This window comes from Silurus meridionalis, chromosome 25, assembly GCF_014805685.1.
Source record: "Silurus meridionalis isolate SWU-2019-XX chromosome 25, ASM1480568v1, whole genome shotgun sequence".
NCBI lineage: Eukaryota > Metazoa > Chordata > Actinopteri > Siluriformes > Siluridae > Silurus > Silurus meridionalis.
The window spans coordinates 10,261,686-10,283,757 of record NC_060908.1 but is presented as its reverse complement, the minus strand read 5'-3'; the positions used below and the strand labels follow the sequence as shown (position 1 = coordinate 10,283,757).

General features: G+C 38.9%; 1 protein-coding gene across 1 annotated transcript in view; it reads left to right on the top strand.

Moving 5' to 3' along the window:
- Positions 1-22,072, top strand: part of ppp1cc (protein phosphatase 1, catalytic subunit, gamma isozyme) — a 44,857-nt gene that overhangs the window by 3,280 nt on the left and 19,505 nt on the right. Inside the window, exons 2-5 of the mRNA XM_046838763.1 lie at positions 5,454-5,585; positions 5,704-5,934; positions 9,011-9,115; positions 16,011-16,234. Coding sequence (XP_046694719.1) covers positions 5,454-5,585; positions 5,704-5,934; positions 9,011-9,115; positions 16,011-16,234 — 692 coding nt within the window. The remainder of the gene's footprint in view (positions 1-5,453; positions 5,586-5,703; positions 5,935-9,010; positions 9,116-16,010; positions 16,235-22,072) is intronic.

Below are 22,072 nucleotides of genomic sequence, written 5' to 3'. Positions count from 1 at the left end.
GCCGGTCTTGGTCCCTAACCCTCGCGAGCTCCGAGGTTCCACTGTATTTCTCATACAACGATAGTCAACAAATATTGACCATCGTGGCTGTAATTTTAACGTAACGTATAGATTAATCCCCGCATTTCCACGGTTCGAATATCGTTGCCCCGGTTTATCCCCGGAATTGCATTTTCCACATAAATTATTTGTTTGGCTGATTTTCCTGGTTTCTAGCAGATAGCACAATAGACCAAAAAGCTTATAGCGAATTGTTTTTTGGAGTTTTATGTTGAAATAATGAAATATATTATTAAAATATTATTATTAATTATAAAATGAAGTACTGTATACATAAAAAAGCATTTTTGGAGTGGCGTCCATTTATTACGTGCGGTTTTGGAACGTAACCACTGCGGTAAACAAGGGATCACTGTAAAGCGTTAAATCTAATGTGATTTACATACACGCCCAGGCATACCATTATGAATGGTAAAGTGAATAACACTGATTATCTTTTCATCATGGCACCTGTTAGTGGGTGGGAAATATTCGGCAGCAAATGAACATTCTGTTCTCAAAGTTGATGTGTTAAAAGCAGGAAAAATGGACAAGCACAAGGATTTGAGTGAGTTTGACAAGGGCCAAATTGTGATGGCTAGATGCCTGGGTCAGAGCAAAAAAAAAAAACATTCTGTGGGGAGGTTCCCGGTCTGCAGTGGTCAGTATCTACCAATGGTTGTTCAAGTAGGGAACAGTGGTGCATCAGCAACATGGTCAAGATTCATCAATAAATTGGTGTTTAACCCCCTTCCTGATTGTTTTTTTTTTTTTTTTTTTTTTTTTTTTTTGCATGTTTGTCACACTTTAATGTTTCAGATCATCAAATTAATTTATATATTAGTAACAGATAACACAAGTAAAAACAACATGCAGTTTTTAAATAAAGGTTTTTATTATTGAGGGAAAACAAATCCAAAACTACATGGCCCTGTGTGAAAAAGTGATTGCCCCCCTGTTAAAATTGAAGTTTATCACAACTGAGTTCAATTTCTCTAGCCACACCCAGGACTGATTACTGCCACAAAACAAAAACTGCTGTTGAGCAAAAAGAACATGGATTCTGCAGGAGGACAATGATCCAAAACACGCTAGCAAGTCCACCTCTGAATGTCTATAGAAAACCAAAATGAAGACTTTGGAGTGGCCTAGTCAAAGTCCTGACCTGAATCCTATTGAGATGCTGTGGCATGACCTTAAAAAGGCGGTTCATGCTCGAAAACCATCCAATGTGGCCGAATTACAACAATTCTGCATAGATGAGTGGACCAAAATTCCTCAACAGCGCAGTAACAGACTCATTGCAAGTTATCGCAAACGCTTGATTACAGTTGATGCTGCAAAGGGTGGACAACCAGTTATTAGATTTAGGGGCAAACACTTTTTCCACATAGGGCCATGTAGTTTTGGATTTTGTTCTCGCTCAATAATAAAAACATTTATTTAAAAAACTGCATTTTGTGTTAACTTGCATTATCTTTTACTAATATTTAAATTAGTTTGATGATCTGAAACATTACAGTGTGACAAGCATGCAAAAAAATAAGAAATCAACACTTTTTCACACCACCGTATGTTTGCTCTGTGCATTGGATAATATGAGGCTAATTTTGAAGTGACAATGAGAATAATAACATTTGAAGAGAGAATTGGAGTACATTTTTTGAGCTGTATTAGTTAGTGACCCTTTAACCAATGCCAAAACCTGGTAACAAGTACACTGAATGGACAGTCTTGTGTTGTTTAATAAATATTTCATTTATGCAATTTTCTGGATCATGTCTTATTAATTATTTTATTAGTTTTTAGATTTTATGAGATGAAGGAAAAAAGAAAATTGGCATAATTTATCGTTGAATTAGTGTTTCAAACATTGTGACATGATTCATATGGATTCTATATTTCATAAGACAATCTTTTCTGTGGTCTATTATCATGCCTTTTTTTTTTAAATCTTACATTTATTTATGAAATATATGAATGAAATATAAGCTGAAGCATTTTTGAGTAAAGAATGCTGGTAGAGGTGTTACTTATTAAGTCTGTTTTTCTTGTTTCTGTTAGTTTAAAATGTTACATTTCAGTTCAATGGAAATTCACTCTAAAATTTTAATATGAACATGTATAGGTTTCTGTTGCAAACATGTAAATTGTGTTGGCCTGTGGAAAGAAGCTCCTCTTCATTCTCTCTTTGTTCGCTTTCAGGGAGCAGAAGCGTTTCCCTGAACGCAACAGAGAAAAGAGTCCATTGTTTGGATGGCTGAGGTCCTTCATAATCTTCCTGGCTCTGGTCCTGCACCGCGTGCTGTAGATGTCCTGCAGGTTAGGGAGCTCAGTGTGGATGGTACGTTCAGCTGAACGCACCACCCTCTGGAGGGCTTGTCTGTCCTGCATGGTGCTGTTCCCGAACCAGGAAGTGATGCTACCTGTCAGAATGCTCTTAATGGTGCAGGTGTAGAAAGTCTTTAGCACTTGAGAGGGTAGTTTAAAGTCCCTTAAGCCTCTCGGATGGTACAGACGCTGCCGTTCCTTCTTCACCAGGGTGCTAGTGTGACAGATCCAAGACAGGTCTTGTGTTATGTGAACACCTAAGTACCGGAAACTGTCCACCCTCTCCACTGGGGTCCCACTGATGTTTAGCGGTTGGTAGACCACTCCTGCTTCATGCTCCACAATCAACTCCTTAGTCTTGCTGACGTTCAGGATAAGGTTGTTCTCCTGGCACCATCTCTCCAGGTTTTTAACCTCCTGTAGGTAGGCCGTCTCGTCGTCGTTGGAGATCAGGCCCACCACAACGGTGTCGTCAGCAAACTTGATGGTTGGAAGTGGCCATACAGTCATATGTGTACATTGAGTACAGCAGGGAGCTCAGAACACAACCCTGGGGAGCTTCAGTGCTGAGGGTGAGGGTGAATGAAGTGTGTTTGCCCACCCGTATGGCTTGTGGTCTGTCTGCCAGGAAGTTAGAGATCCATTGGCACAGCGGCAGGCTGAGTCCCAGGACCTCCAACTTAGAGGTGAGTGTGGAGGGGAATTATGGTGTTAAATGCTGAACTGTAGTCCACAAACAGCATCTTTGTATAATTCCCATTTCTTTGGTCCAGGTGGCTCATCGATGTGTAGAGGAGATGAGCAATGGCGTCCTCAGTAGAACGGTTCTGACGGTATGCGAACTGTAGTGGGTCCAGTGTGTCTGGTAGTGATGCCGTGATGAAGTGCTTTGAAAGACTTGTCAGAGACTTTATCACTACTAAGGTCAAGGCTACAGGGCGGTAATTGTGTAACTGTTTGTGCCACTAGCACCGCTAGCGTGGTTAGCTGCAGCCTCGAAACGAGCGTAAAAGGTGTTTAGCTCGTCTGCCAGAGAAGCGTCCGCATTCATCATTCTAGAAGATGGTGTCCTATAGTCCGTGATTATTCTTAGTCCCTGCCACAGGCTCTTAGAGCCCCCATGTTGAAACTGTGACTCTAGTTACCTCCCGTAGTGCCGCTTTGCATCCTTCACCGCTCTGAAAACACTGAAAAAAGCAGCCTTGTAATCGTCCATGTCCCCAGTGGCGAGCCCCGTGTTGTAGGCAGCGGAGCGGGATCTCAGAGCATCGCGGATGGCTTTATCCACCCACAGCTTCTAGTTGGGAAACGTTCTGATGATGTTTTTTTGCACCGTATCATCCGCTATTTTCCCAATGAATCCCACAACCGCTTCCGTAAACATGTTGACGTCATCAGAGCTGCGCCTGAACATGGCCCAGTCTGCGTCATCCAAAGCGTCCTGCAGAGCGGGGTTAGTGACCTCCCTCTGAACCGGAGCTTCCTGTTTCAGCCTTTGTTTGTAAACAGGCATGAGGAAGATGGCGGCATGGTCCGATTTTCCAAGCGGTGAACGGGTCCTGTGTCACCTTTGTTCTCCCTCAGGATCTCGCTCGGCCAGCATGGGTCCGGGTTTAAAAACGGCGAAAGGTGAGCGCATTGTACACCAATAGATATGAGTGTCTCTGTCATATCTAATGATCTTCATCTTGTGTAGATGGAACTGTAACTAATTAAATAAAACTATAAAATAGTACGTCTGTAAAACAGAAATTTCTCTAAGGACCCCCTGTAAAACTAGTCAAAACCCGTCCGAATAGGGCTTAAGATCGTTGTTCACACCGGAGCTAATGATATACACCTTCGACAGTCAGAGGTTACTAAAGCCCTATTTGGACGGGACTAGTTTTCCAAACGACGTTTGAGTTGGAATTTTTTTCAGCCGACGTCTGTTATTTCATGTATGGATTCGGACGGGACTAACATCTCAGTGTTTATTGTGGCGGTAGAAGTGTCTGTGTTTTACATGTGGGCGTTGCGGAGGACCTCTACATCCATTATTGGTGCGCAGAAAGCAGAAATTTGAATACCGGCGCGCTAGGGTTAGTACGGTAGTTCACGTTGAGCAAAACACCCAAGTGAACACGTTTTGGAAAAAAACATTTTCGCCAATCACAGACATTCGCATTCGGACGGGATTAGATTTCTCAGAGAAGCGCCAAGTTTGCTGAAAAACAGTAGGTAATTTGCTCTGGAATTTTTACAGAGGTCGTGTGAGAAAAAGACAGACATGGCAGATTCGGACGGGATTAAAATCACAAAGTACCTCTGTGAAACAGAAATTGGGTTTTAGAGAACTTGAGCTTTCCTAAAAACCTAAGCTGACCTGCTATGTCCGGCGCCCTGGTGTACACATGACCTGTGCTGCTGGTGCCCCTAAAGGTCTAGCTAATTTCACGTGTCTCAGAATAGAGTCTCCTCTAACCAGAGCTCTTTCAGGTTTCTTAGCGAGTGCTTCACCGAGGAGAGCAAACCTGTTGGACGCGTGAAGCGGAGAAAAATTGTGCTCCCGCGGGCAAGCCTTAGCATTAGCTTTGGCTTTGCGAGTATGCCGCCGAGTCATCACCCACTCGCCCCGCTTCAAGCGCTCTAATGCCGGAGTCGGGGGAATGCTAACTCCACCTAGGGCATCCAGACCTTCCCCTGCAAAACCTGGACTGCTCTCGCACTCACTACTTCTCTCTAGACTCTGGATGCGCTCTTCTAATGCTAAGATTTTCTCCATCAAAGAGCAAACTAACTTGCACTTCTCACAGATAAAATTATCGCCAACAACGGAGAAAGACTGACTAAACATGTCACACTTCACACACTGAATGAGCTGGATGCTCACCATAGCAGAGAAATTACATAACATGGTTATGGTTAAGTGGTTACTGTTGTGTGTGTTCGTAGTTCTGATGGGAATGGTCTCCGCTCGCTGCTTTCAAACCCTCGAACAGGGAATAAAGTTCACCCATACATACATATAAGTAACTCTTCATAGATTTCTGTGAAGATAAAAATGGTAACCTGATGATCAAGAATATGCTTTTCTTCTGCAGTGAGAGGGTCAAAGCCTGGTAAAAATGTTCAGCTGCAGGAGAATGAGATTCGTGGTCTCTGTCTGAAATCTCGGGAGATCTTTCTAAGCCAGCCTATCCTGCTGGAGTTGGAGGCACCTTTAAAGATCTGTGGTAAGTAAAATTTACACGATAGTGAAAACTAGGGCACAGATCATCTGTATGACAGCTTAAGCCAAAAATTCTGGTTATTTTACGCAGTTTTTTGAGTCTCCTTCTCTTCTCTTTGTAGGTGACATACATGGGCAGTACTATGATTTGCTGAGGCTCTTTGAATATGGTGGCTATCCTCCTGAAAGTAACTACCTGTTTCTTGGGGACTATGTGGATCGTGGCAAACAGTCACTCGAGACCATCTGCCTTTTGCTGGCATACAAAATCAAATACCCAGAAAACTTCTTCCTCCTCAGGGGTAACCATGAATGCGCCTCAATCAATCGCATCTATGGTTTCTACGATGAGTGTGAGTATGTTTGCTTAAATAGTCAGTTGTGTATCAGTGTGCTGATTGGTGGAATGACCTGTGTCATTTACAGTTGGGTTACCAGTTATTTGATTTTATAACCTAGATTTTATAATAAAGGAAAAAAATGAATACACATTAAATACACATTTTGTGCTATTTCAAGTAATTTAACATTCCATACAAAGCGTGGGATGCTGTTTATTTTAAAATATCTTCTTAATAAGCTTAATATGTGAGAGCATAATGGTTGATGTTCTTAATGATGTCAGAAATGCAGTTATTTTTCCTGTTTAGGAAGAATCATTCTCTTATGAACTGAATTATAATTATTTTAATAGAGGAAAACATTCCAAGGTAAAACCTTGAGAAGAATCAGAATCACCAGATAAGGAAATTACTAGCCATTACTCTGACACCTATATACCCCATATATTGACATACGACATATTTGTTATTGTCATGTTTGCAAACAAAATTTTTTTAACAGCTGGTAAATAGTAAATAATATTTAAATAAATATATTACATTTAAAAGTAATATGTATGATGATATAGTCTGTATTACATTGTGATTCTTGAAACAAAAGTGTCTACTTCAACTTAAATGGTGCCTGGGTCATCTTGAAGGTACTGATTTTGGAGCACTTCATGCTTTCCTCTGCTGACCAGCTTTATGGAAATGCTGATTAAATTTTTCAGCAGGATTTGGCACCTGCCCACACTGCCAAAAGCACCAGATGTTGACCAAATGACCATGGTGTCGGTGTGCTTGACTGGCCAGTAAACTCACCAGACCTGAACCCCATAGAGAATCTTATTGTCAAGAGGAAAATGAGAAACGTGACCAAAAAATGCAAATGAACTGAAGGCCACTGTCAAAGAAACTTCCAGTGCCACGCTGAATTGAGGCAGTAATTAAAGCAAAAGGAGCCCCTACCAAGTATTGAGTACATATACAGTGAGGAAAATAAGTATTTGAACACCCTGCTATTTTGCAAGTTCTCCCACTTAGTAATCATGGAGGGGTCTGAAATTGTCATCGTAGGTGCATGTCCACTGTGAGAGACATAATCTAAAAAAAAAATCCAGAAATCACAATATATGATTTTTAAACTATTTATTTGTATGATACAGCTGCAAATAAGTATTTGAACATCTGTCTATCAGCTAGAATTCTGACCCTCAAAGACCTGTTAGTCTGCCTTTAAAATGTCCACCTCCACTACATTTATTATCCTAAATTAGATGCACCTGTTTGAGGTCGTTAGCTGCATAAAGACATCTGTCCAGCCCATACAATCAGTAAGAATCCAACAACTAACATGGCCAAGACCAAAGAGCTGTCCAAAGACAATAGAGACTAAATTGTACACCCCCACAAGGCTGGAAAGGGCTACCAAGCAGCTTGGTGAAAAAAGGTCCACTGTTGGAGCAATCATTAGAAAATGGAAGAAGCTGAACATGACTGTCAATCTCCCTCGGACTGGGGCTCCATGCAAGATCTCACCTCGTGGGGTCTCAATGATCCTAAGGAAGGTAAGAAATCAGCCCAGAACTACACGGGAGGAGCTGGTCAATTACCTGAAAAGAGCTGGGACCACCGTTTCCAAGGTTACTGTTGGTAATACACTAAGACGTCATGGTTTGAAATCATGCATGGCACGGACGGTTCCCCTGCTTAAACCAGCACATGTCCAGGCACGTCTTAAGTTTGCCAATGACCATTTGGATGATCCAGAGGAGTCATGGGAGAAAGTCATGTGGTCAGATGAGACCAAAATAGAACTTTTGGGTCATAATTCCATTAAACGTGTTTGGAGGAAGAAGAATGATGAGTACCATCCCAAGAACACCATCCTTACTGTGAAGCATGGTGTTGGTAGCATCATGCTTTGGGGATGTTTTTCTGCACATGGGACAGGGCGACCAGGGCCATGTATTGCGAGATTTTGGGGAACAACCTCCTTCCCTCAGTTAGAGCATTGAAGATGGGTCGAGGCTGGGTCTTCCAACATGACAATGACCCGAAGCACACAGCCAGGATAACCAAGGAGTGGCTCTGTAAGAAGCATATCAAGGTTCTGGCATGGCCTAGCCAGTCTCCAGACCTAAACCCAATAGAGAATCTTTGGAGGGAGCTTAAACTCCGTGTTTCTCAGCGACAGGCCAGAAACCTGACTGATCTAGAGAAGATCTGTGTGGAGGAGTGGGCCAAAATGCCTCCTGCAGTGTGTGCAAACCTGGTGAAAAACTACAGGAAATGTTTGTGTAATTGCAAACAAAGGCTACTGTAACAAATATTAACATTGACTTTCTCAGGTGTTCAAATACATATTTGCAGCTGTATCATACAAATAAATAGTTAAAAAATCACACATTGTGATTTCTGGATTTTTTTTTATTTTTTATTTTTTATTTTTTATTTATTTATTTATTTTTTTAAAGATTGTCTCTCACAGTGGACATGCACCTACGATGACAATTTCAGAATTTTCATGATTTCTAAGTGGAAGAACGTGCAAAATAGCAGGGTGTTAAAATACTTATTTTCCTTACTGTACATTAAATGAACATACTTTCCAGAAGGCCAACAATTTACAAATAAATAGTTTTTTTGATTGGTCTTATGAAGTATTACATTTTTTGGAGATAGTGAATTGGTGGGTTTTTGTTAATTGTGAGCCAAAATCATTAAAAAAAAAAGTCTGTGTCTGATGAATCTATATAATATACAAGTTTCACATTTTGTATTGAATTTCTATATTTTTATTTATATTCCAATTTATTGAGATGTACCTGTATTTTAGTAAAAAATGTCTGCCACAGCTTTACACCGAATGTTGGAAAAGAGTTTACAAAGACATCAGCAATGCAGCATTTTTCTAGTTGTATATGTTTAAAATACATATTTTGCCTGTAATTTAACTAACGTGTGATTCCAATTTTTTTTTCATATTGCAATATAATATTAATATCTGGACAGTGAAAAATATTGTGATATGAAAAATCGACCTATGTCCAGAAATGTATGTAATGACTGCTCCCTGATACAAGTTCCACTATCGTGTTTTCAGGCCGAAGGCGCTACAACATTAAGCTGTGGAAGACATTTACAGACTGCTTTAACTGCTTACCCATTGCTGCCATTGTGGATGAGAAGATCTTCTGTTGCCATGGGGGTGAGTGTGGATGCGTGACGATGACATGATATGTAAAGACAGGTTCAGGGGTGAGCACTATATGAAAAAAGGTCAACAAAACCAAACAGACAACCAGCATTTAGAATTTACTGACAATAATTTCTCAGGTATTTGAACAGCAGTACCATTTTTATTTGCTATACACTGAATAGGATTGGGATTAGAAGGTGGAAAAGATGAGAAAACTGATCAGTATCTCAGCTTCAGAGTTTTTTATTTTTATTTTAATTAACTGTGTCTTCTAGATTTGTTTTATATTAATTTCAGGAAACGGATGTACTTTATTCCTCCTCCAAATTATTTAGGTATGATGCCAATGTCTCTGCTGTATGAATGAGGCACTTTGGGTTCATCGGAGTCAGAAAGAACCCAGAGCAAACTCTGCCCAGATATTTTATATTGTTCTTCCCTTTGAAGTTTAGACCGGAGTTATCATTTAAATGTAAATCGAATGTGTGACATGCATGAAATAACAAAAGGCTGGGTGATATCAGCAGGTGGTAATATCACCGGTATTCACACCTTTGCTGGTGCCGGCCCCCCCCAGCAGGTCAGGATAGGGTGTTGTTTAAATGATAATCATGGTCTCAGACACCTTCTGGTTAAAGGTAGTGTAAGGTGGGGAACCACCCACTGGTCCAACGGCGGTTTCCAGAGGCGTAGTCTTTCCTTTCACATTAGATAATAAGATTTGGATTAATGTATTTCTTCATTTTGGTTATTGACCTCTTATCTGACTCCAATTAGATAAAACATAATAAATATTTGCATAGGTTGTTATTTTACTAATAGTATAATTTTGATGGATGTTTTAGTTTTTCTGATTAAGCTCTGGCATTACACTCGTTCATTCGGTTCTCAAAGTCGAACATGATCCTAGTATGGGCCCATACTAGGATCATGTTCGACTATAATTAATATACTGGTCAACGGTCATAAGCGAATCAGTATTGGTCGCTGCCAGAGGTCGGACTATACGCTTCAGCGGCCGCTCTCTGCATGCTCAACTTTAAACATACTTTATTTAGTCCCCTTAGAGGTGACACTTAATTATTACAATAATTATTTCTAACCACAGGTAATGAATAGAATAATATTGAAATAATCAGAGGTTGAGGCTGACCCTATTTAGAGTGATTAGAAATGTTACTCTAAACGGAAATACATATTGTTAGCCTCCACGCTTCTAAGTACACTTAAACTAACGCCAAGTGCTAGTCGTATCTCTCAAATCCTCAGCTGATGTATTATTCACTATCTAACTGGGATTTAGGCCGAACCTAGCCTGATTTCAGCCTTACGGTAACTATGGATGCAACGTTATTACTTGCAGTGTCAACATTTACAGAGCAACACAGAATTAACCAGGTAAGAAAATCACAATTCAAAGCCAATTCATAGTTCAATTAAAATATAACATAAATACAAACCAATAGTATTTACATTTAAACAGGAAATATAAAACCTTTCATACCTGGTAAAGACGACACACAGTAATCGTGCGGGATATCTGTTTACAGATTCCCTGAATTGTTGGTCAGTTCTCCTTAAATACCCAGATAGAGTAAGCATTATGTAAACATTATTTAGCAATGGAAGTTTGCATTGATTGGTTCTTACAGACTTGTGGGAGGCACCTCGCCTGTATACATTTGTAGTGGGGCACACGCCCCTTGACTCAATTAAACCTTTTTTTTATTATTTGTTTTATTGCTGTGGGAATGGGACCTGTGCACCAGTCGCGATAAAACCTTTGTGATGAAATGAATCGAACATTTTCCGTCATTATTTACATGTGATATGACCTTTCTTACACATAATCATCTGATGTGTTGTAGAATGTCCTGTCTTTGAGAATGTAACAAGAAAAGGAGGGGTAGAGGGGTCAGACATTTGTCTGTAGATCTACCATTTGTATGGAGATGTGGTGTTTTAAGACCAAGGGTAGCTCTCCAGGGAGCCTACTGTATTCCAGATAAAGTTCTGGTTCTCGAGAGGGGTGTTGCAGGGTCTTGGTCCCCTGCCGTGAGTCCTGGAGGAAACGTGTTGTGTCGTAAAGAGTTCTTTTGATGTCCTTGTTGCCTCGGGCACCTACAGGGCACACACCCTGCACTCTCGGGCATCCATGCTGTGTTCTCGGGGAGGGCCGACCTTTTGGTCAGGATCAAGCAAAAGTCTTACAGTAGTCCTTGATGGCTTGGTGCCTCTCCCAGACTGATTAAATTAAGACTATGATTAAGAATGATACAACTGAAATTCTTCATCAAACTACATAACTACATTTTATAAAATTTAAGCCGTTTTGAGGATTAGCTGAATTTGATGTAGCGTGGGGTGGAATCTGGATTGAGGCAGTCTTTAATTCTTACAAATGGATAATGCAACCACCTTAACCTGATAAATGCCTCTTATGCCATGCATACCTTCAAACTTTGCACACTTCGACTAGGGGGGTTAAGATTAACAGTCAGTACTTTGCCATGGTTTAGCTCTAATATCACTTTAGTTGTATGAATAGGTACAGATTTATTACAGTCTAGATGAGTAAATGTATGTAATGCTGCATTGCATTCAAATATACTGGTCTGAATTAGATTTGCACACTCAACAGGTGAAGTGCAAATTTGACACCTGCATGATTGTATTCCATTAACAACGTAGACCACAATTTCAGTGTAATACCTACTTGTTTATTTTTGATGCTGTATGGAACCATGCTGATTTGAAGCAGTTTGGATGTGATGAAAACTTATTAGTTTCCAAATTAAATTTAATAAGGGTAGCATTTCATGTCACAAATGAGGGTCTATTGTGTCAAGACAGAAGTAAAGAAGTTCACAAAATTGCAAAAAAAACCCACATAATCTCATTAATAGCAAACCAAATGCAATATTTTGTAATATATAAACTAACAGGCTTGATAAAAAAATGCATTGAAATTTACAGGTTGGTGTGCACATTGTTTTGCGAGCGAGGTGTTTACAATGAATTTTATTATTGATAATTATCGAGTTTATCAATTAGTTGTTGCAGCACTAGTTTAAACCCTAAGTTAGACTTGTCAAAAGCAATGTGGAAGTAAACCAATAAATAAGGTAAATTATTTTTTTATAAGAGATGGGAGTTATAGACAGTGTTGGGCAACGTTACTTTTTTAATGCATTACAATATTGAGTTACTCCGCAAAAAACTAACTAATTACGTTACTTAGTTACTTTTTATGGAAAGTAATGCGTTATATTACTTTTGCGTTGCTTGTATCTCTTTCACGCCTTACAAGTGTAACAGGTGTAATATAGATAATTGCCATTAAAAAATAAGTTATATTAGGTCAAAAGACATGTCTTAAACATTTAAAATGCTTAATAACTTCTTAGAGAACAATAAGATGATCTACAAAATTTTGACCACAAGGCTGAACACTTTCCAGTCGCACTTCTGTACACTGCTTTGCAATCTGCCTTCGCCGTCAGAAATGTAACTATCGTTCGTGTATATAAGGTTAAGGGTGTGGGCTGCACACCGGTGATGTGGAGGGAGAACATACCTTTCACTGTCATCACGTAAAACATCGTGCAATTCTGTAAATATGACCTCGTCCTCGTCTACATCATTCTCTGCTTCATCATCAGCTTGAAACATTCTGAAAGCTTTTACAAAGTTTGCACTATTATCAGTGACCGTGGCAGTTTATCTTCCCACAAAGAGCAAATGAGCTGTGAATTTGCTCTCTCTCTCCGCTGTGATGGCATCGTACATGTGTCTCCCACAGAAAACTTTTATTCTGAGCAGTCAATAGATCTGCAGTGGAGGAAAGTCGAAAGTTTTCTATATTTCTGTCTCCATTTCCATATATGCAACATTGCATAATGTTGCATATATTCAACATTACACACACACACGCACACACACACACGCACATCTGTAGTACTGTGCTTTGCATGCAGATGTTTTTTTTTTTTTTTTTTTTTTTGAAGAGCTATTTTTTGCAGTTGTCAGCTTTTCACCAACACATAATCACTTAACCATTATTCCTTTCTCCTTTTCCTCGACCATTTTAAAATAATAAGAATACTTCCATCACAATAATGTAATGCTCTGGTTTGCCATCTCCGCTTCTGACCAGCTTCTGTTCCCGTTGCTCGCACGTATGAGTGCGCGATTCTACGTGACTACGTTCATTTTCATTCAGTATTTATTTTTTATGCAAAATAATTTAACTGAAAAGTAACTCGCATTTCTCTTTAAAAAAGTAACTCAGATATTAATGTGTAAATTTATAAAGTAACGCGCTACTTTACTCGTTACTCCAGAAAAGTAACATTATTACGTAATGCACGTTACTTGTAACACGTTACCCCCAACACTGGTTATAGATGTATTGAGATATCCCTAAATGTTGTGACTATACCTACTTCTCTCACCCCTCTATAGTACATAGCATAAAGACGGTGGACATGTTTTTCAAAGGACTTGTTCATGTCTATTAAACGCATGGAAAAAAGAGCATAGAAAAAACACAGGTTCCCATTACCGTAATTTTCGGATTATAAGCTTCTACTTTTTTCCCCACGTTTTGAACCCTGCGGCTTAAACTTTTCCTGGGTTTTTCCCGGTTTCACAAACTTCAAGCCAAAAACTGAACCCCATAACATTAGACCCATGAAATTTCCGAATGGAAACAAAAAACGCACCTCACCTGTGTTCTGAGCCGCACGGCATCGGGAGAAAACATTTTTTTTTTTTTTTACGCACGACGATGCCAAAAGATAAACTCCAGAGAGAAATAGTTTTGAAAGGAAGGAGGAAGACAGTGAACAATGACTTTCTTGGTCGTCTACTGTTTAGATACAAGCCGTTGTAACACGTTGAGTCTGGGTGAAGGGAGAGCTCACTAACTCCAGTTGCAACAGAAATCATATAAGCACAGACAGGTTTCCAAAACTCGTGCTTTTTTATTTTTCTTGGCAACAGCGTTACGGTTTAGTCAAAGAAACAAATAATTAGGACATAATCCTTGTCTTGCACACATGCAGTAATAGCGGAAAAATGCAGTGCAAGGCTATTCCCAAAATACCGCTATGCTCCTAAAGGAAGCACAACATATTTCACTTGTTACACCGTGTGTAATGTGTCTGTTAGAAGCCTGTGTAAAGTTCATTCGTTTCAGTGTAGACATCTGCGGCTTAGACAGGTGCGGCTTATTTATGTTCAAAATAAAAATATTTGTAAAATTCAGTGGGTGCGGCTTATATGGGTGCACTTTATAGTCCTGAAATTACGGTAGTTCTCTTTTTTTTGCACTCAGAATGTTGCTTAAACAGACAAGCCTGTTTATGTTTTCAGATGATAGGGCAGCTCGTAAAAATATTCTTGTAAATATTTGAAAGTAATTGGTGTTTTAAATTACATAATTCATCAGGAACCCAAACGTAACTTTTGCTGTGTTTCCACAATGACTGTTTTAATTGCTGGATGATTGCGATGTGGCAGATTTTGGGGCTGATTTGAGACTTGGCGCATCAGTCAAACAAATGTTTAGTGATTATTCAGCTGTGTGTGTGTGTGTGTGTGTGTGTGTGTGTGTGTGTGTGTGTGTGTATATAAAATTATATTGTACATTCTTCCGGTATTACTGCGTGTGTGTAAGACTGAGGATTATGTCCTTATTATTTTCTGATGCTCATTTCTAAGTTTATTTGACTAACCCATAATGCTGTTGCCAAGAAAAATAAGAAAGCACGAGTTTTGGAAACCTGTCTGTGCTTATATGATTTCTGTTGCAACTGGAGTTTTAGTGAGCTATTCCTTGACCCAGACTCAACGTGTTACAACAGCTTGTATTTAACAGTAGCCTACCAAGTAAGTCATTGTTCACTGTCTTCTTCCTTCCTTTCACAACTAAAGTGGTACCTTGACCTACGAGTGCATCAATGTACGAGCGGTCACTCGGGCGATTTTTTTTCTTTTTGTTACGCGAGCAAAAAATTGAGGCACGAGCTCGAGACGCTGCTGCTAGATGGCGGAGCGAAGCCATAAAGCGAAGATTGTGACGGAAATTAAGATAAGCAAAGAAGAAAAAGTAAAAAAAAAAATTAGGGATTTGTAGTGTACAGGAGTGATAGTAAAAAAAAGAGTTTTCCCTCCGCCTCCGCTTATCGCCTCTACCCCCCCTCCACACACACACACACACACACACACACACACCCCACCGGCATTTTCGTTAGCTCAAGTCGTCTCATCTCCAAGGAAAATACACTGAATAAAACCTTATTATATCTTTACATACTCTTTCTTTTATAACAAGATTTGTTATTTAGAAATGTATTTTCCAATTTAATAACATGAAACACAAAAATGGGCTGTCATTTTGAGGGTTGGAACGGGTTAATACCATTTTAAGTATTTTCAATATATAAAACTAATTTGATTTGCGAGCAAATTGAGATACGAGCTAGTCCACGGAATGAATTAAACTCATAGGTCAAGGTACCACTGTATTTCTCTGGGGAGTTTATCTTTTGTCATTGTCGTGCGCCACCGGTGGAAGTTTTTTCCCAATGCCGTGCCGCTCAGAACACAGGTGAGCTGCGTTTTATTTTATTTATTTATTTATTTATTTCCGTTTCCGCTCAGAAATTTCATTGGTCTAATGTTATGTCGCTCAGTTTTTTGGCTTGAAGTTTGTGAAACCGGGAAAATCCCAGGAAAAATCCATATATTAGCCGCTTCGTTGTTTAAGCCATGGGGTTCAAAAAACATGGGGAAAAGTAGCCGCTTATGGTTTGAAAAATTCGGTAGTATGTTTAAAAATGAACAAATAATGTTGTGAGTGATGTACCATTTATGTGTATCACCTTTTTATGTGCTAAAGGTTTGTCTCCAGACCTGCAGTCCATGGAGCAAATTCGACGAATCATGAGGCCCACAGATGTGCCTGACCAGGGCCTGCTGTGTGATCTTCTGTGGTCTGATCCCGATAAAGATGTGCTAGGCTGGGGTGAGAACGATCGCGGCGTCTCCTTTACCTTTGGTGCTGAAGTGGTGGCCAAATTTCTCCATAAACATGACTTGGACCTGATCTGCAGGGCCCACCAGGTCAGTTATTTGTTTTAGTATGTAGTATTATTTAGCTCCATATTTCTTAACCTCGGTTATGCAGTGGTGAGCAGAATTCGATATTGAATGTATAATGCTTGATGGAAATAACTCAATTTATTTGCTTGTTATAATGCTTAAAGTAAAATTTTCAGTTTGAGCATTTAGAGACAACACCTCATATATCCTAAAAGAGCAAAAAAGCTCTTCATACAGCTCTTCTTGTCCTATAATTGTAAAGCATTGTTATTGTAGCGCTTTAGGTGAGACTGATCACAAAATGCTGTCTGAGGTTGGACCTTCACAATTATGTTTGTTTCTAATGAAATACTTTCAGGGTTTTTTTTTTTTTCAGTGAAGAAATTCATAAAGTCCTCACTAAAAACTGTGATGGAATACCTTTTTCAGATATCTGATTTGTAGTTAATTTAGCCACTGTATTCAAAAGGAACTTGGGGTTGTTTTGTATAAGATTTTTTAGGTGCGCAGCAGTGTTTAGCAAAATTAGACCAGCTTCGTGTCTGTCATTAGTGGTCTCTACTTTTACAAGCTTATGAATAGCTGTATTAGCCATTGAACATCATAAATCCAAATCAATCAAGTAATTTTAATTTGATGCCTGTTATACATCTCAAAATAGCAGGACAGTGCCAACAAAAGGCAAGTACAGTGTTACAAAAAGAAACATCTACTTTGTTAAAAAAAAATTCCATTAAAAAACAAACAGTAAAGTACTGGCAGCAAGGTTGCCAGCATTTTACTGTAAAATTAAGTGTCTTACTGTTGGTTAAAATGAGTTTGCTACTGTTTATTTAAAAAAACTGAAAAAAAACAAACAAACAAAAAACAAATACAATGGCAGCATATTTGCCAGAAAGTTGCTGTACAAAAGTTGGCTACTGTTTTAGCAAATACAGCATTATGCTGTTTCTACATTTAAAGTACATTTCTGAGATTAGCATTGGCCATTAACCTTTTTAAAACCTTGTGATTTTACTACAGTGTATAAATGTGGAAGTAAAGCAACTTTAAAGTGTTGTTTCAAAACATCATTAAACTGTTAAAAAGAGTTCTTAACCTAAATAACATTAAATAAAACAACTCAAAATATCCCCCAAACCAGATTCTGACAGTTGTATAAAATGAAAATAAATGATTAACCAAAACCCAAAGCTTATAATGACAATAAGGATGTAAATGTAAAATTCCAAAAATTTGCTGTGGACACATGTTTTTGAATGAATATGCACGTGTGTGATTTATGCCATGTGAGTGTGTGTGTTGTAAGTTTGCACATGAGATATTGCCTGTGTGTGCTCAGGTGTGTGGATTATTCATATAAAGTCCCATTTTAAATTAATAATTTTTTGAAGACTGGACACACGAGGGTTCATGGTTGTCTTTTTCTGGGTGACCTTCCCTGACCGCTTTGATATGACTCCAGCAGCTTTGGTGCCCTTTTCCAGATTTATCACGATAAACCGTCTGAAAAACAAATGTGTGTTTAGAATTAGTGTGAAGTAAATAAAGATTACTCATTGATGATAACAAGAATATACTTTGTTTTATTTATGTCAAGAACACACATCAGGAAAGGAAAGCTTTTTTTTTATCTTTATCTTTTTTATAAATTTTTTTTATCTTTTGGAGCTGGTAGCCTTTTAACGAAAAAAAAAAGCACTGGCCATTTCTGCATGCTACAAAGACATTGATGTGATTTTATGCATGTTTGGAAATTTTACTTTGCAGAAGAATTATCACATGTTGAATGAAATTCACCCTGTAACTGGGTATAATATAATCTGTGTCAGAAATCCAGCTGTACCCAATGATGCTGCAGTTGGTGTGTTAATCACTGAAAAAGAGAAAATAAAAGCTAGTTTCACTTAAAATATCCACAATACAGGTTAGTTGCAGTAGCAAATATAATGCATTTTGTTTGCCCGATATCATAGACAAAAGGGGAAATCACCTATTAATAGTATGAACACTAATAAAAGTCATTGTGTGCTCACTGCAGTTTACAAAAATACTGGATAGTAATGTTTTATTTACTTGAGTAATAAATACAGTAAAATGTCGTTATATTGTCATTTCACAACAACAAAAAACAGTAATGTACTGCTTACTAACATCATAGGATTATACTGTTGAAATTCTGCCATAAACCAACAGCAATTTCTAATCATGTAGAGGAACATTTCTAAATAGTTAGGTTAACTGGCTTCAGATGAGAAACATACATAATACTTCTGAGATTCTAAAAATCTGAGATTCTAGAGATATTTCTGTATACAAGGAACAATCGTGAATGATTATTTAATGCCTGTGACTTTTAGCCCCTCAAGTGGCACAGTATCACAAAAACAGGTATCTCATAGAAATTACTGCATGGGCCCAGAAACACCTCTAAAATTTTATGTCTGTGAACACACTTCACCATGCTAGGTGCAAATGAAGGTTAAAGCTCAAAAAAGCAGCTGGACTTGCTGGTGTGTTTTGGATCATTTGTCCTGCTACAGAACTCAAGTTTGCTTCAGCTTGAGGTCACGAACAGATGGCCATACATTCTCCTTCAGGATTTTTTTAATAAACAGCAGAATTCATGGTTCTATTTATCACAGCAAGTCTTCCAGGTCCTGAAGCCGCAAAACAGCCCCAGACTATCACACTTCCACCATTATATTTTACTGTTGGTATGATGTTATTTTTCTGAAAGCCGGTGTTACTTTTATGCCAGACGTAATGGGGGACACACCTTCCAACTTTTCCAAGTTCAACTTTTGTATCGTAGGTCCACATAGTATTTTCCCAAAAATCTTGGTGATCATTAAGATGTTTTCTGGCAAAACCGAGACGAGACTTTGTTCTTTTTGCTCAGCAGCGGTTTTCGTCTTGGAACGCTGCCATGCAGACCAGTCTCTTTCTTATGGTGGAGTCATGAACACTGACCTAAACTGAGGCTGAGGAACAGACTCAACGCGTTACAACGGCTTGTATCTAAACAGTAGCCTACCAAGAAAGTCTTTGTTCACTGTCTTCCTACTTCCTTTCACAACTATTTCTCTCGAGAGTTTTTTTTTTGGCATCGTCGTGTGGTTAAAAATCAGGGTTAGGGTTAGGCACATTCTCCCAATGCCGTGCAGCTCAGAACACAGGTGAAGTGGTTTTTTTTTTTTTTTTTTAATGCCCGTTCGGCAATTTCTTTCGTTGTTTAAGCCGCAAGGTTCAAAGCGTGGGGAAAAAGTAGCGGCTTATAGTCCAGAATTCGATCTGAATTCGATCTGAACAAATCTCAACTGTTATTAGCATGGAGAGGCATTGAAATTTGTTACGGCGCCATGGACACGCCCTTTAACGAACGTTAAAGATCTTCACAATTCACTAGCACAAAGGCCTTAAGATAAGACTGACCAAATAGAAAAGGGGATGGCATTACATTTCTAGGAGTAGTTAATTGCACAGTAAAACATGACACTTCCTGTTGCCAGCAGGTGGCGCTATGACTATTACTAAATATGGAAATGTAGATCTGGTCAGATCAGGAGTCTTAGCAATCCTGTTAAGTTTGGGGCAAATTGGACATTGTATGTCCGAGTTATAGCAACTTCCGTTTTCATGGTCTTCGTAATTTAACATTGCAAAGGCCTTCAGATTATGTGACCAAATTTGGTGTTGATCTGAACAAATATCTAGGGGGAGTTTGTTAAAATGCAATATGCGAATGTACAAATGGCAAAATTGACCAAAAATCTGCTCATACAATTACAAATACCCGACTTCCTGTTGGGTGTGGGATTTCGTTTCAAGAGACTTTTTTGTAGGTCTTAGTGTGTTGCATGTGTCTACCGTTTTTTAGACATGTACGTGAAACATAGCTTGAGCCACACACCGTTGAATGTGTATAGGTGGTGCTACTGAGCCAGTTTTGCCACATCCACCTTCGAAGAACATGGCGTACCTAATCTTTCGACTTTTTTCACTCTGTGCGCAAGGTTTCGTATCTTTCCGAGCATTTTTTTTTTTTAAATAAGAAGAAGAAGAAAGAAACGACACAAAAACAATAGGGTCCTACGCACCATCGGTGCTCGGGCCCTAATAAAAAAACGACAATTACAATAGGGTCCTACACACCTTTGGTGCTCTGGCTCTAATTAATTAAATTCAATCATTTGAACGCAGTAAAGCTGCAGTAAATCGCCTTTGACAACAGATAAGTTAATGTTGTAGCAGACAAATGCTATAAAAGAGAATGGAACAGAGAAACCCTGCAAACTGACTTAAAAAAATGGAAAATATATGCATTGGTGTACAAATACATAAACATTCGTGGAAAACCACAACAGTGACTGAAATGTAATAGTTTACTGCTGCTGTTATTTGCTGCTTTTAGATTTAGTGTTTGTTCGCACTGTTTTAATTGAATCCATCACGGTCTCACGAGCGAGCTGATTGTACAATCTGATGCTTGTGAGTCCCGACAGAACAGATCCTGACTTCCGTAGTGATGAAGTGCTTTGGAAGACTGGTCAAATGCTTTATCACTGCTTCACTAACGGACACACTGGATCCACTACAGTTTGCTTAGTGACAGACAAACTACAGTATGTACGAGTGGGCAAACACACCTTATCATCCCTCACCCTCAGCAATGGAGTTTCTGAGGGCTGTGTTCTGAGCTCCCTGCTGTACTTTCTGTACACATATGATTGTGTGGCCTCTTTCAACTCGACCACCATCAAGTTTGCTGATGACACTCTTGTGGTGGGCCTGATCTCCAACAATGACGAGACCGACAGAAGATTTAAAACCTGGAGAAAGGATGCCAGGAGAACAATCTTCTCCTGAACGTCAGTAATAAGTTTATTGCAGTAAAGCCACACTCAACCCGAGAGCAACTCTCCAATTTTTTGGCCCTTTACAATTATCTAAAAAAAAAAAAATCCTTCAATACGTCATTTAGTTGTTTGTTTGTTTAATTTAATTCCCATTAACTTCAGCCTATTTAGGGTTGGACTAAAAATAATTAAGAACACTTTTTCTTGATACTCTGCTGTCTTCTACACCTAAACCTAACCCAGAAATGTGGCCATCCTATCGACTGGTTCATGTCCCTCATGTTTTTGACTCTTCTACCCAAATGGACACATGCCTCCCTGATACCAACCCATTTTAAGATATTGATAATGACAGTGTTGTCATGTTCTAGTGTCCGTGTTGATTCATGGATTAGTGTAGGTTGTCATGATTACAGGGCCCCTCACCTGTATGTGAGGATCTTAATGGTTAGGCCAGTTCTCCTGAAAGTTTTACTGAGCTGTCCTATGGTTTTTCTTTTGCACATTCCCTTGAACATTAGCTTGGTTCTCAAGCCCACTCTGGCCCAGAACATTACACACAGTTACCATGACCTGGCCAAAATGAAAATGCAAAACAATCTGTCCCTAGCTGCTGTGTGCTGTGTCCTTGTTATTCTTAAATTTAGAGTGTGCAGTCTGTTCATTATATGAACATGAAGTTAAAGTATTAACTTAGCAAATTTTAAAAGCTTTTAAAGCTCTTAAGCCTTATCAAACAAACTCAAATACTGAATCGTAAATTATTATTATTTATACCTAGTCATACATCATTTAAAGACCCTTATTTAAAGAATAGGAGTGTATGAAAACAGCACAACAGACTAAATCCCCACAGGGGGAATACTGATGGAATGCAACCTCATCAGGTTGCATCCAAGGAGATATAGGGAGAAAGCTGTTGACATGACCAACAAGGCGGAAGACTTGATGATTGAGGATGCAAAGAAAGTACTCATTAAACAGGAGGGGAAAACGTTGA